The sequence below is a fragment of the Branchiostoma belcheri genome, unplaced genomic scaffold, assembly GCF_001625305.1.
Source record: "Branchiostoma belcheri isolate BF01 breed outbred unplaced genomic scaffold, Haploidv18h27 scaffold31, whole genome shotgun sequence".
In the NCBI taxonomy this organism is placed as follows: domain Eukaryota; kingdom Metazoa; phylum Chordata; class Leptocardii; order Amphioxiformes; family Branchiostomatidae; genus Branchiostoma; species Branchiostoma belcheri.
Genome location: NW_017803921.1, coordinates 715,007 through 728,420, shown reverse-complemented (window position 1 = coordinate 728,420; position 13,414 = coordinate 715,007). Strand labels below are relative to the sequence as shown.

Sequence of the window (13,414 nt, the reverse complement as noted above, 5' to 3'; positions counted from 1 at the left end):
AAATGTTTGCCATGTCTTTCAAGTTCTCTCCAAGAATACATCAACATATCTTAACGTCATGTCTTTCCTGTGATACATAACCTACAGTTCGGCTAACAGGTCTACAGGGACACACTGCAACAAGTCCTCAGTCCTACAAACCAGTCAACTGTGGATCACTGCCATTCTAGCATCAAATCTTAACTTCAGATCAATCTTTTCCTTTCTGTTGACTTGCATGAAAAGACTGATACTACACAAATTTTGATTCTACACCTATTCTGATTATCTTTACTTTGAACATTGCTACAACAACCACGTCTGCAGAACGTACTACTCCTGTGCAAAACCCATCATGTATCATGCATTGCACTTCGTCTCATTTAAGATCATTTTCAGGTATTTAATGATGACATCCTGTCTATAGTTTTCAAATGTTCTGTCAGAAAAAAATATCCTGGTAAAACTCATTTTTCCATGGCCAAATAGTCACCTTGCCGTCTGAGCAGGTACTTTGACACAAAGGCAACAACAGTCAGTCCTGTAATTGCCCATAGTTAGAGCGTCTATCCAGGTGTGAATAATACTTACATCCAGGTACGACCCTTCACAGTACTTGTGGCCACGGAGGTGATTCACAGCCCTGCAAAACACGCACACATCATTAGAAAATTACTTGACGAAACAAAAATTCCATTTTGACCTAGAATGACCATAACTCAAACAGAAAATACAAGAACGACTAAAATTAGCTTTAGAACCTACAGGCACACAATCAAAACCGATTTACTTAAGGGAAAAAACCCGACGTACAAAAACGGTGTATACACGCGAGCATACAAAAACATGCAGACATACATGTACACTCTCGTGCATAGGCTGTTTTCATACATGTACATCAGATCTTTGCCCGCATTAGAGCAATAGAAAGGTTTTCCTAACTATTCCGAAGCAATATAACTTCAACACTGTCTGTTATGGAATAAACTCATGATTGACTGATCTGCAGCCAACTGATGATGATGAATATAACTTACTGTGCTGCTTGTTCTGGGGCTTCGTAGGTGACGTTGGCAGTTTTGGTTTCGTTCATTTCGTGTGCTGTAGTGAAAATAAATACACACAAAAAAGCTACATAAACATGTATACATGATATTATACAGTGCATTCAAAAACTTTGCAAAGCAATTCATCTACTTTAGTATATAATCAGGCAGAGTACAACATCTAGCTCAACAGTTAAGACTACATGGCAGTTTCTTACTCTTTGATACATGATTAATTATACATTTTACAAGATATAAATGGTTTCTTCTGCACTAATGTCTTAAGGGGAAAGCTCTTACAGGTTGTTATGTCAAGTCCTAAGTGCTACACAGTGATTTAATGCCATATTAAGGTCACATAAGTACAAGAAGTTGTTGTAAAGTTTGCTGAAGACAGAAGGAGAAACTCACTATGGCATTCCTTGATGGTACCGAAAGTTGCAGCCAAGTGTCTGATATCCTCGTCGGTAGCCTGATTGGGGATGTTGCTGATTGACACTTTGGTTGTGCGGCTTCTGGGTCAAAAGAGGGCATGTCGTAAGTAATTGTGAAGAACACATTAGACTATTTATGCTCTAACTGTTGGTAATGGCATTTGTCATAGATACATATCTCATTCTAAAACCTTGAAGTTGCATAAGCACAACAAATTAGTTCTAGTACAGTAGTACACTTAAGATAATGCCATCAGGGTGCTAAGCTTAACTACTTATAAATTATTGAACACCATTTCCAAATTTGCATATTTGCTTTTCCTGGACAAAAAAGTGTCATGAAAGGCTTGGAAAAGGGTATTTTTTGCTCAGAACCTGCAGCTTTGCAAACTGACAGACATCCATCAAGAAACAATCTCTACATTCTAAGCAATATGAAACATTTGCCTAAAGGTACCTACATGTATCTTAAACATCCAGACATCAGAAAACTTACTACTAGCAGTAGAATTCCAACATAGGCCCCAAGACATCAACATTTGACTGTTACTGTTACTGTTACTGTTACAGTACACCCGAGTTTAGACTACTTTTGTGTGCCCTTCCTTCACCTGCATGTTTAGGGGATTCTCTTACACTCTTCAAAGGAGCCTCTACAACAAAGGCTCCACCTTGAGTTACTTTCTCAAGTGTCAAGGAACATTTTCTTCCCTCTTGTTTGCAAGAGACCCACCATTTACTCCAGCGACAAAACAAATTCACACTCCTTTCTCCGGCAATACGAGTGTCTGTTCTTGTGTCGGGTGAAAAATCATCAACAAACGTATCTCAAAGCCGAACACACAACAGAAACGCCAAACTGGTCTCGGAGGAAAATTGCACGGGAATATAACGGATGGCGAGACCTTTCCGTTTTGAATGAATGCCATCTTCTATTACCTTCTGTACAAATCAGACTTCCTCCCGCATGCCTCAGAGTGAAATTGGGTCTGACTAATGCTGGAATAATGGCTGATTACACCCAACCTGTCATTTACGACCCCTCCCCACCTGAACAGGTCAAGGGTCAATCACAGATCGGCCAACAGCATGGTATTCTCCCTGCTATAGGTATGGAAAATATACCACCCCACTTTGTACAACATGGCCTCCAAAATGAGCTAATTTTTCTGCCCAAATTTTATCTCCTCAAAGGAATGAGACCATACCATACTTCTGACATGTATTTGAGAAACATGTTATGGGTTCACGAATAGCTAACCTTTACAATACAATGGTAAAAGCGGCTCTTGTAAATTCGCTTTAAGAAAAAAACACTGGGCCATCTTTGAAGTTAATCCTACACAATTCATGCACAATTTTATTGAAAGGGTTAAATGGCATATAAAATTTGACTGGGAAACCCTGCCTTTGAAACCATATACTTCAGGGCTCATGCTTGCTTTTAAGCGTGGCCCCACCCTGCTATGCTTGCGTCAATGGATTAAATTATATCTAAGTGCTCCATTCCAATCACACTAACTGTATCCTTAGAGACCGTACAATGTGCAGCCAGATGCTAAGTCAGCACACAGTTTCACAGAACGTCTGTTTCTCCTTGTGGTTCTTACGAAACCTACGACCCTTCGTCTTTAGACCACATGGAGCTTACACCGCTTTTGAAGTCATGTCCAGTCGCATAAATCTTCTGTGCCTAAGAATATATCCGCTGTAAGTTTCCAGAACCGCAACGTTTTGTCACGATAACTGCCGCTAGTGAGTTTATATACCTCCCAGGACCCATTCACTTAAGCCTTCCCTCCAGGCTGTCACGGACTTGGGAACAGCTCTTAAAAAAAACATCAAGTAATGCGATTATGCAGAAGGGTCAAAGAGATCACCCACTATCAGATCTAGTCAGAGGCAGGGGGGTCTTTCTTTGGCAGACAGAGTCTTTACTAACTGTGAGCATCTAACTGACCATGCACATGAATGAACAGGGACCTTTCTCCATTGACCATGACCTTTAGCCTTTGAAACAAATGGTTGACCTTGTGCTCCTTCTATGGCCTGCACTTTGGACAATTTTAACTCATTAGCTACATTCATGCACGAGATGCTGTTCTACATATCTGGGTCAGAGCTTTTTCCAGCAGAATTAGATGAAATATGCAAGTTGCTGTGCTCTGGGAATAGGAGGTGGCAGCAATTCCAATGCATTAGTGCATGACAAATGCTACTGTCAATTTTGGGCAAGATTGATAATTATGTGCCTACCAGGGATCCAGTTTGTATTCATACTCTGTGGGGATCAGAACTGCAGAAATCTTAATAGCTTCACAAATGTGCTAGAATTTCAACATTGAACCCCTGTGGGGGACAAGGCTGTGGAGGTGGGGAGGTCACATAGCTGCCGACAATAAGACTTTTCTATTTAGCTGGGAAAATATGACTTCAGGCAGAGTGGGAACATTAAGGGCCCCAAGGTAGCCTGCGGTCCCCTGACGGAAAACATCCAACTGAGAATTAACACCCCAAATTTTGTGCCCACATCTGCAGCAATTTGTGACACATCTGCGCCGGAGAGCGTGAATTCCTCCAGCGCTGCGCACTTCAACTGAAATGTCACACTCAACTTGTCTACCGAAGATGTTGCCAGGGTAACCCCAACCAAATTTATCTTGACTGTCATGGTGCGTGAAACTTATGAGGCTTTTAAAAGTCCCAGCTACCTGCTTTGAATTTGAATCAATCCTCCCAGAAGAAGGTAGAAATCCCTGTTTTCCGCCTCCCTAGGTCTCTTCTCCACAAATTACCATCCTGTGATCATCAGCTGGAAAAGCCCACCTGGAGACAGCGCACACAGAACCCAGCCACCCACCACCGTAAAACGTCGTACATTTAAATCTTCTTAACCACAACCTGATAGCAAATCTCTCATAAATCTACGCAGAAAAGAATTATCAAAACAACCACTGAGCCACTATTTGGAGGACAATACATGCAACACAACAGCCGACAACAAAAACATTGTATTAGGCGAGTTGAACGCCAGCCAACATTGATTCATTGAGTGGCCTGGCTAGGGCGGACGCTGACCGGTCACTGACCATGGTCCGGCTAAGTTCAGAGTGCATCTCAGGTCACCGTGTGTCCACCTAACTGACCCACATATTACTGCAGCCCTAAGTGGATCTGTTCTTTAGAAATAATCTATCCAGATGCTCAAAGGGGGATACGTTTCCTATAGTTCGAAAAAAATAAGGTTATTAAGAAGATTTCGAAAACGAGCGCATGGCTGTACACGTAGAGGCTGTCAATTTCAAGTGTTGGTGTAATGAATGTAGTCTAGACCGAGTGTCAACAAAACAACATGCCCCATTTCACAGGCAGGCCTGTTGAGATCAAGGGTTGCAAAAGCCGGACCCAGCGGAGCTTTCGTGCCAACACAGCCTGCATTATCCCACCCAACATTACCAGCAATACTCCACAGTCTTGGTCCGTTGACTGAAAATAAAAACAGTCGTGGTGACAACTTGCAAGGCTGGCATCATGCATGCACTGAGGTTTACAGGGAGTCTAAAATGGATTTCCTATCAAAATCAAAATCCTTTCAAAGGAAATACATACATCATCAGACAAGCAATTACACCGAAATCAATATCGAATGCCATACCTGATGCTTAAATCTCATTTTGTACAGGTATATTTATATGGAGCCCAGCAAAGATGTATTGAAGTACATTCTGAAATCTATTACAGCATTTTTCATTGTTTTGCTTTCTCCGCTTTTTCTTCAAAATGTCTTCCAGTAACCAAGAATGACAGTCCTTGGGAACCTAAAGGCATAACATTCAATTCACGGAGCTCGTGACAAGTTGACGGTGTCATTACTGGATAGCTGGTGGCTACAGTTGCACGCAGATCCCCATAATCCCTTCACAACCTGGGCTGCAAATTGTCTAAAAGCGGGAGTAAGCTTTCCGCCACAGAAAATTTCAGTTGCTACATGTCTGTCAAGTGCGACCACCTTCTGTAATATACACCGCCAAAGCCTGAATGGTACACCTGTGCTGAATGGTTAATCTCACACAGGTGTCTACAACCAATCAACAACACTGTGTTGCATAATAACGTCAGGCTTCGGGAGTCAAGGGTCAAGTTGGGGTTCATTGGCAGGGTTACCTTTCACATGTCCAAACAGCAAAACCCCTTGTGGGGCCCAGGTTTTGTCTGGTACGTCTTATGAAGCCAAGCTATGGATGTAATCAAAAAACACATTTCCTCTCCCCGTCATTAGAAAATGCCAGTCTGGCACCACAGTTGATTTAAAATGACTGTCCAACCCTCACACAATCACCCCTGGCTGCACTTCAGCATGCGTGGCATTTAAACATGGCAGCCTGCATAGCAATGAGGTGCCAACATCTAAGGCCAGACTGTCTAGAATACCGAGAAGGAATAAGGCGAGCAGAAAAGGCCGCTAGATGATCCTATCTTATCCGGCTACCCTTGAGTGCTGACAATTCTAATCAAGCAAAATTACAACTACTCCTAGCAGCCGTGCGTAGGCAGTAATCATGTGAAACTGTACACACGCCCGTAAACACACCAAATATGGCGTCTGACGGGGGACAAAGGGAAGGCATCAGAAGGGATGGAAAGAAAACGTGACAATACCACATGAAATGCGCACCAGAGAAACTGTAAGGTTGCCACGGCCTTCCATGGTTGTTCATCCACCAGTCCAAAGGTTCTGGGCACAAGTCCAAGTTTCCGGAAAGGGACAAAAGCTGGCAATATACAGCAGCTGCCTGAATAGACGGCGGCACCAGGAAAACAGCAGCAGTGAAAAGTCGTGGACTTGACCCGGTGACCCTTGCGAAGAGGGGGAATCTGGGAGTCTACGCACGTGAGGGATGGCGGGAACGAAAGCGCGGGGAAAAAAACGGAACGACGCGCGATTCAAAATCGTGCCACGTGCCCGGTGCGGGACGCGGCACGCGTAGAAACTACGAACGCCGCGAAGAAATTCCGCGCTTTAGTCGCGAACGCTAAAAACGATACAGAATCTACTAACGCTGGAGGATTTATCCATTTCGTCACAAAAGAGCCGCCCAACATACATCAACACAAGTACAACTCAGAACAAAATATATGCCCTCTACGCCTTCGAACAGTAGCGTAGCTACGATTGGGACTACGTAGTGACATACTACACGACACATGTAGTTACCGCGTTCTGCTAATGACTAACCAGACAAGTTTTAGTAGTTTTTTTTCACAAATGGATTAAAGCAGCCATCCCTTCCTGTATTTGGGCTTGGCTGGCTGGGCCCAGACAGTCACGTACAACAATGTTGAAATGAAAGAAGCAAACAGTCTAAATGTCATGGCCTGGGGGAGCCAAGTACACTGCTTCAAATAAAAAAAGATTTAAGGGAACGGACTTATACTTCTCCCATCGACCGGCTTATGAATAGTAACAAGCTCCTTTAAATATCTTACGACGGAAACACTGCGTGCGTACTACATGGAGAGCGCTACACGTGCAACAACACAATCACTGCTTTTATAAACCTTGAACTTCATTACTACCTCATCAAGTCAGGCATTTTTAAACACACTATCACGAGAGAAAACCAACCCTAAATTAGAATTATATAGCGTATGTGGCAGCAACGACGGCCAACCAAAAGGAAGCGCGCGAAATTCAAACTTTACCACGTGCTGCAAGCACGAATTCAACCAACTTCGCTCAAGTAAATGATCCTCCATCCAACAAGAAAAATCATAAATTGACTAGCTGTAAACTATGATCAGTCAGTTGTGCATGAAACAAACCAGAAATTCCGGTTCAAATCTACAAAACTGCGTGGCTGTCGGTGCCCGCAGGGCAAGGAAAAAGTAGTACAAACCCAGCGTCCGCTAGCTCAAACTCCCCGCTCCCGGTCGATCCGCTTTCCTCACCGCTGGTGGACATTTAAACGGCAGCTTTCTCCTGCACTCCTACTATCAAGATCAACTGTACTCACAATGCACAATGGGCACATACCTAAGCGTGCTCAGAATGTCTCATGACTGACCTTGGCGACCTTTCAAAGAGTGCTCCGGCTTTTGTGACTACTGCAGTACATGCACTTGGCATGCCAAACACTGGGGCAACAACACACCAAGGCCAAAATACCCTCCTATAAGCGAGCTCCCCTCCCGCACCTAGTAACTGATCAGCTCCATCTGACGAGGTAGCGTTTCCCCCTGCACACTATCTACCCAGCTGATGTCGACGTCAGCATGCCATCTGGCCACTCTCAGATCGTTTACAATCCTGCTAAACTTGGCCCGTGACCCTACCATAACAACACGCGGCAAAAAATCAATGCAAACTGTGTAGCAACACCTCCCAAATGACAGCGGAAGGATCAACTGGCCCTAAATGAGAGATAGCAACTCGCAGCAACCTCCCACTGGTCAAATGATGGCACAGAAGTCCTTGAACGCCGCTGCTGGTTTGCCCTGACATCTACGTCATGGGGGTACCTACATTTGTCAGCTACAAGCCCCGATGATCCGGGGTTAAAGCAGGTCAGCAGGGTGGCCGGAACACGTGGACTGGCCAGCTGATCGTAACAGCTAGTCCCGCCACTTTTTGAAAAGGGCACGCCAAACTTTCGCTGACTCGAATCTCCCTCCCACTAATGTTGTTACCAAAGTTGTGTCGATAGGCACCCTGTTATTTTACATAAACACTACAAAATCCCCAAGCTATGCAAGTAATTCATTATTCATTGCTTTCTGAAGAAATTTGCACCGAACCATCATTCATGACTTGTCTTTCCTATACGCCTGGAAACTCAATTCTACAAGAATAAAACCCAATATTACCATGATAGCGAAATACATCTCCCGGTAAAAGGCTTTAATAGCACCCTCTGAAACATTCCATTTGAGAGCCTAACAAAATTATCCCTCTTAGCGGATCTGTGTGGATTTGCCTCAAAAATATGGCCCCCTCTGCAAATTGAAGTTTAATATAACAAAGCGTGAGCGCGCGTAGCTTATTGAAGTCTGTTTGGGGAGATAACTTGAGTGTAACACATGACTTGGCTGTGTACGTGACTGCCAGTCTTAATGCACTTGACACCTCACCCCCTCTGCAATACATCCATAAATTGAATGCAGAGCACATAAGCACCGGAGGTACCTTTTGGGGGAAAAGTACAAAAGCTCCAACACTAGAGTAGGAAACAACACTGTCTCCCTCCTATCTAGCGACAACATGGACTGCGCGGGCCCAGCCAACACGTGTCCGTGTTTGGATGGGAACGACTATCATGTACCTTGACCCCTTGACCTGAAGCAAACTAGGCTGTCTGGGCGTCTACGCACGTGAGACCAATAAACGATAGCATGGCAACCAGAATAGCGGGAGTTTTAAAAAAAGGCACGTGGACGTAAGGACGGCGTGGGGCGCTATGTCCGAAAGCGCGCCGGTGCAAAGCGCCGCCATTCGCAACCGAACCAACCCCACTCCCGGGGTCTGGGAGGAGCGGCCAGGTACAGATGTCTTGGCAGCAGTTGTTTAAAAAAGCGGGCTGCGTTGTGACTTGAATTTCTTCCAACTAGACTGACAATGAAAACCACACATGGAGAGAAAGTACGTGACAGAGTACAATAGCTTTGAACTTGCCCTTTGCCCCTGTGTCTAAACTGGGACTAAAGATACAACCCTGATGCAAACAGTACCCCAGACATTGGCAACGTCAACATGAGGTGGGGCCTCAACAGGAGACGGCAGCGACATGAGCGCAGACTAATTCTCCAGGCTTTTGGATATTCATGATTTTCTCCACAGGACTCTAGTGAAAATGGATGGCCCCAACTTGGTTAACACCCACGAAATAATATCTCGCACTAGGAAGCAAACCTCGAGCCTTCCTAAGCTCTTTGGTTCACCACAGATGTTTCCAGATTTAATATCCTCCACCCACACACGTTGGCGTAAACACATGCAGCTTCAAAGTTAGCAAGACAATTAGTGCTATCAGGTGGGGGGCTACCTGAGGATGTTCAAAAAAGATGAACACTACGTGCAAGCAACAGGAAGGAGGATTATATACAATATAAAGCAGAGGTAAACAATAACACTGGTTGGAGTTCCACTGCCATTTCGTTCACTCTCTGGTGTTTGTATTTCGCAGTTGCTTCAAATACTTCAAACAACATTTTGGAGATATTATTACATTACATTTCGCGGACCAATATTCAAACTAATCTATTTCAAAACAACGCCCACGACAACACAAACGATCTAATCCGATATACAGACTCATATCCTGCTAGCACAAACTTACAAAAAAGATATGACTAGTAACAGCCCGCGAAAGCACCGTATCGTAAACATTTGAATTGTTTTGTAAACAAAAGCAATATATCTATTATCGGATGGCCAGCAACCACGAACCACGTGAACATATCGCGCCATGTCAGCGAGGCGCGAAGTTCAAACTGACCACGTGCAACCGAAGCGAACACGTGCGTGCAAAGCCCGAAGTCTAGGCTCAGATTCATCCCAAGCAAACTTGACACGAGATATTCCTAATTCAGCAGAATCGCGTATTAGGATTGGGTATGTTGGACCCGTGCCAAGAAACTCAGGACGAAATCCCAGTGCACATACAATCACTTCTGCTAATGTAAGCACAGATCCGCAAAAGCCTAAAAACATGGAAGTGTCTATTTTGGATTCTAGCGACACCAATCAGGCTTACTTGTCGCTGGATGTTCTGTCGAATGCATCGGTGAAACGTTCCCCAAGAGCACAGCTATCTCCAGGAGGCTGATAATGCTTTAGAATCCAGCCCGCCACGAGCTTAATTTATCCTATGTGATCAGACAGCACAAGCAGGGGCGTCATATGTCGATGGATTGAAGCCAAAAACAGTACAAAACTGGCCACTGTCCTTGCCAAACTGGCCGACCAGGGTAGCTGCGGAGTAACCAACCGTGCAAACGTTTCTTTGTGCAACAGTGGCTCCGTCCACGTGTTGCGCTCTTCTGCTACTCGCGAGAAAGGTGCTCAAAGGCGCCTTGAAGCGAAATCACGTGGATCGCGTTCGACTGAAAGGACAAGTTCGAAATCCTGACAATTTCAAGAAGGTGACTGCCAGAATTTCCCAACACGTGACTCGAGAAACGTACGCGATTCGGTAAAAGTACGAAGCGCGCGAACTTTAAACTACACGTGCAACGGCGTACGCCAGAAATAGTCATAAAACATCACAAGGCAAATGACCAGCAGAAAGGTATATATAGCAGACAGGAAAAGGAAGCATACCTACATGTACATGTGTGTAGTCATGCCCTTCCAGACATAACAGCCTAATCTGACTCCGTCTGGGCACGTAATCAAAAATCTGCACACGCCCGGGAGTGTGCCATTATATATTACTCATTAATCATGCTTTTAAACTCCATCATTTATGCACGACTGATAAGATTATTCTATTATCACCTGCTAGGAGCACAAAAAATTGGCTGAAAGCAAACTCCTGGTACACAATTTATCTTTGTTGTTGCAGGAAAATACATGAACTCATAACCTTTCCATCTGCACACTCAAACATGCAGAGAGGATACCCTGTGGATACCATTTTTGTACCTCTGCGGGTTTCAAATGTGCCGCCAACGTAATACGCGCATGGCACTGGACACCGTTGTCCCAAAAGCATCGTGACAAGCGGATACTTTCGTGTGAAATATCAAATCTGTTTCACCCCGACATGGATACTGCCTGCCCTGGCACCTAGGCAGAACATGCCATGTTGTCCTATGTGACCTTCAAATTGTGCTTCACTCTAGCTTCACTCTGGGCCCCTTGCCAAGTTTACCCATTTAACATGCAACACACATGATACTTTGATTGCACTCAAGCTGTTGTGTGATGTGACAAACATTAATACTTTCAGCTTTCATGTTCAACATTTCCCTTTAACGTCCTCGCTGCTAAGACGACTTCAAGTCATGCTGACGTTTGTCCGGCCCGCTACTCCGTCCTGACGGAAAAACCGACCAATAATACACCGGGGCGCCCACTTCAAAATTCTAATCCTCAAGCAACAACAACGTGTTGAAACCTAAGCTCTATCTCCGCGCGCGAAACTTGAAAAATCCTGAGCGCAGGATCTCAGAGCCTCCCCTGAGCCCACAGCAACAACGCATACCTGTGCGTGCACCCCATGTCCCTTGTGACCTTGACGCAAGACAATACAGCGAGGCAGACAGCAGTGCCAAGTGCTACACTCTAATGTACATATATGTCTGCCACCTCTGAACAGATGGCACGTTTCATGGTGCTTGTACCGGGCTGCCAGCAAAGTGTTACGAACTACAGAAAACACGATAGCTTAGAGCGAAAAACACGTCCGCACATCGCAATCATCGAAAGGACTGTCTACCTGCCCAACAAAATATTACAAAATTCATTCCCCCACTCGCATCTTGCAAATGGTGCTTTGGTTGGTGCTCTTAATTGATTGAGAAACATTAAAAACCTGCCGTAAAGTAGGGCCATAAAGAATGTAGCCCTGGCTGACCATCAAACTCTGACCAAAATAGACCTGACCTGGAAGTAAATTGCCCTGAACTGACCCAAAAATTGCAGCTGGCCTGGACTCAAAATAGCAGTAACCATTTACAACAGGCAATGGACCATCTTTGGTTAACCTGCCTTGTAAAAACATTACTGTATTGATCTTTACAGCAGCCCGAGTGCAATTAAAATGGACAGACCATGGGTCCAGCTTGTTAGTTCATGAATGTCAAGAAAATTGCGGAAAACTGACTTTTGTAACCGTATGAATATCTTAAAAATTCGTCGTCTTGTTAACCATTGTGCGCGCAAAGCGATTTCCAATTTCTAAAGCGCCGGTTCCACAGCTTTCTATACAAAAACCCTTATCTGAAAGCGTATTCCATTTCCCATGCTCGTGTTGAACTTGACCTAGGCTGTGAAAGCGGACACTTTCAAAACATGCTGTAAATCTGCAGGCTAACATTGTGATGTCCGGTCGATTTTATGGTTTCAAAAACTAGATTTTTATCAGCGGGGCCACAAGCGGTGCACGTACACAATGCTATATTTTGGACCATCATTATATTTGTTGTGAATCTAGGCAGAGGGGCACAAGGCAGAGGCCTCTATGGAATTGTAAACCCACAACAACATAAAGGTACCTTATTGACCGTAATCGAACTTGACCATGACTACTGGGTAAAAATACAAATGGGACCACGCTCTGTGGGGCGACACAAAACCCATCATTTTCCTGCGCTGCCACCTACTTGACACGGCTTGTGAATGTGCTTGAAATCGACCATCATGAACTTGAAGTGAACAAAGGGCCTGACCATGACCTCGATGAACTTGTGGCAGCATGTGGTAAGCTCTCAACACAAACACGAGGGAGTCCCATCCCAGCGCTGTGGGACCACCAATTACTGCATTGCTACAGACCTAATGACCACTGAAACAACCTCTGTGTCTTATCTACGATCATCGACACTACCAGAGGGAAACTGCCCTCTTGGCTGATACTAGATTTCTGTCAACTTTGACCAATAACAACAGGAGCGTTAAAACGTGTTAAACAGAATGGACAGTTAATCAATTCAGCTCCAATGCTTCCATGACACGCCTCGTGACACAGGTCATGTTTTACGAGCCCTAACATCCCATCAGCCATTGACTGCTCGTTAACCCAACAAGTTAATTGCTATAGTAGAAACAACTTTACACATGCAAGGTTGTATACACGTAAGACTACATCATACCAACAGTAACAAACAATAAATCCAAAATTCCCACATGATTTCTAAGACTAGTTTTGCAAATACGGCATCATGCAGTGTGATCCTTTGTGTGCGCACTTTAGGGATAGAAACTTGCAAGAACGTGAAGATCGAAGCACAATTCAA

At 44.4% G+C, this 13,414-nt stretch overlaps 1 protein-coding gene across 14 annotated transcripts in view; it reads right to left on the bottom strand.

Annotated features, from left to right (window-relative positions):
* LOC109474522 (insulin-like growth factor 2 mRNA-binding protein 3) overlaps positions 1–13,414 on the bottom strand; it is a 63,071-nt gene that overhangs the window by 18,666 nt on the left and 30,991 nt on the right. For 9 of the 14 annotated variants that reach the window (XM_019774816.1, XM_019774819.1, XM_019774822.1 and 6 more), the window contains 3 exons: positions 1,437–1,540; positions 1,017–1,080; positions 571–622 (listed from right to left, as the gene is read on the bottom strand). In XM_019774816.1, the coding sequence (XP_019630375.1) occupies positions 571–622; positions 1,017–1,080; positions 1,437–1,540 (220 nt within the window). Of the gene's footprint in view, positions 1–570; positions 623–1,016; positions 1,081–1,436; positions 1,541–7,356; positions 7,455–13,414 lie in introns of those variants that run through there. The other 5 variants (XM_019774817.1, XM_019774830.1, XM_019774828.1 and 2 more) reach the window with 2 other exon arrangements.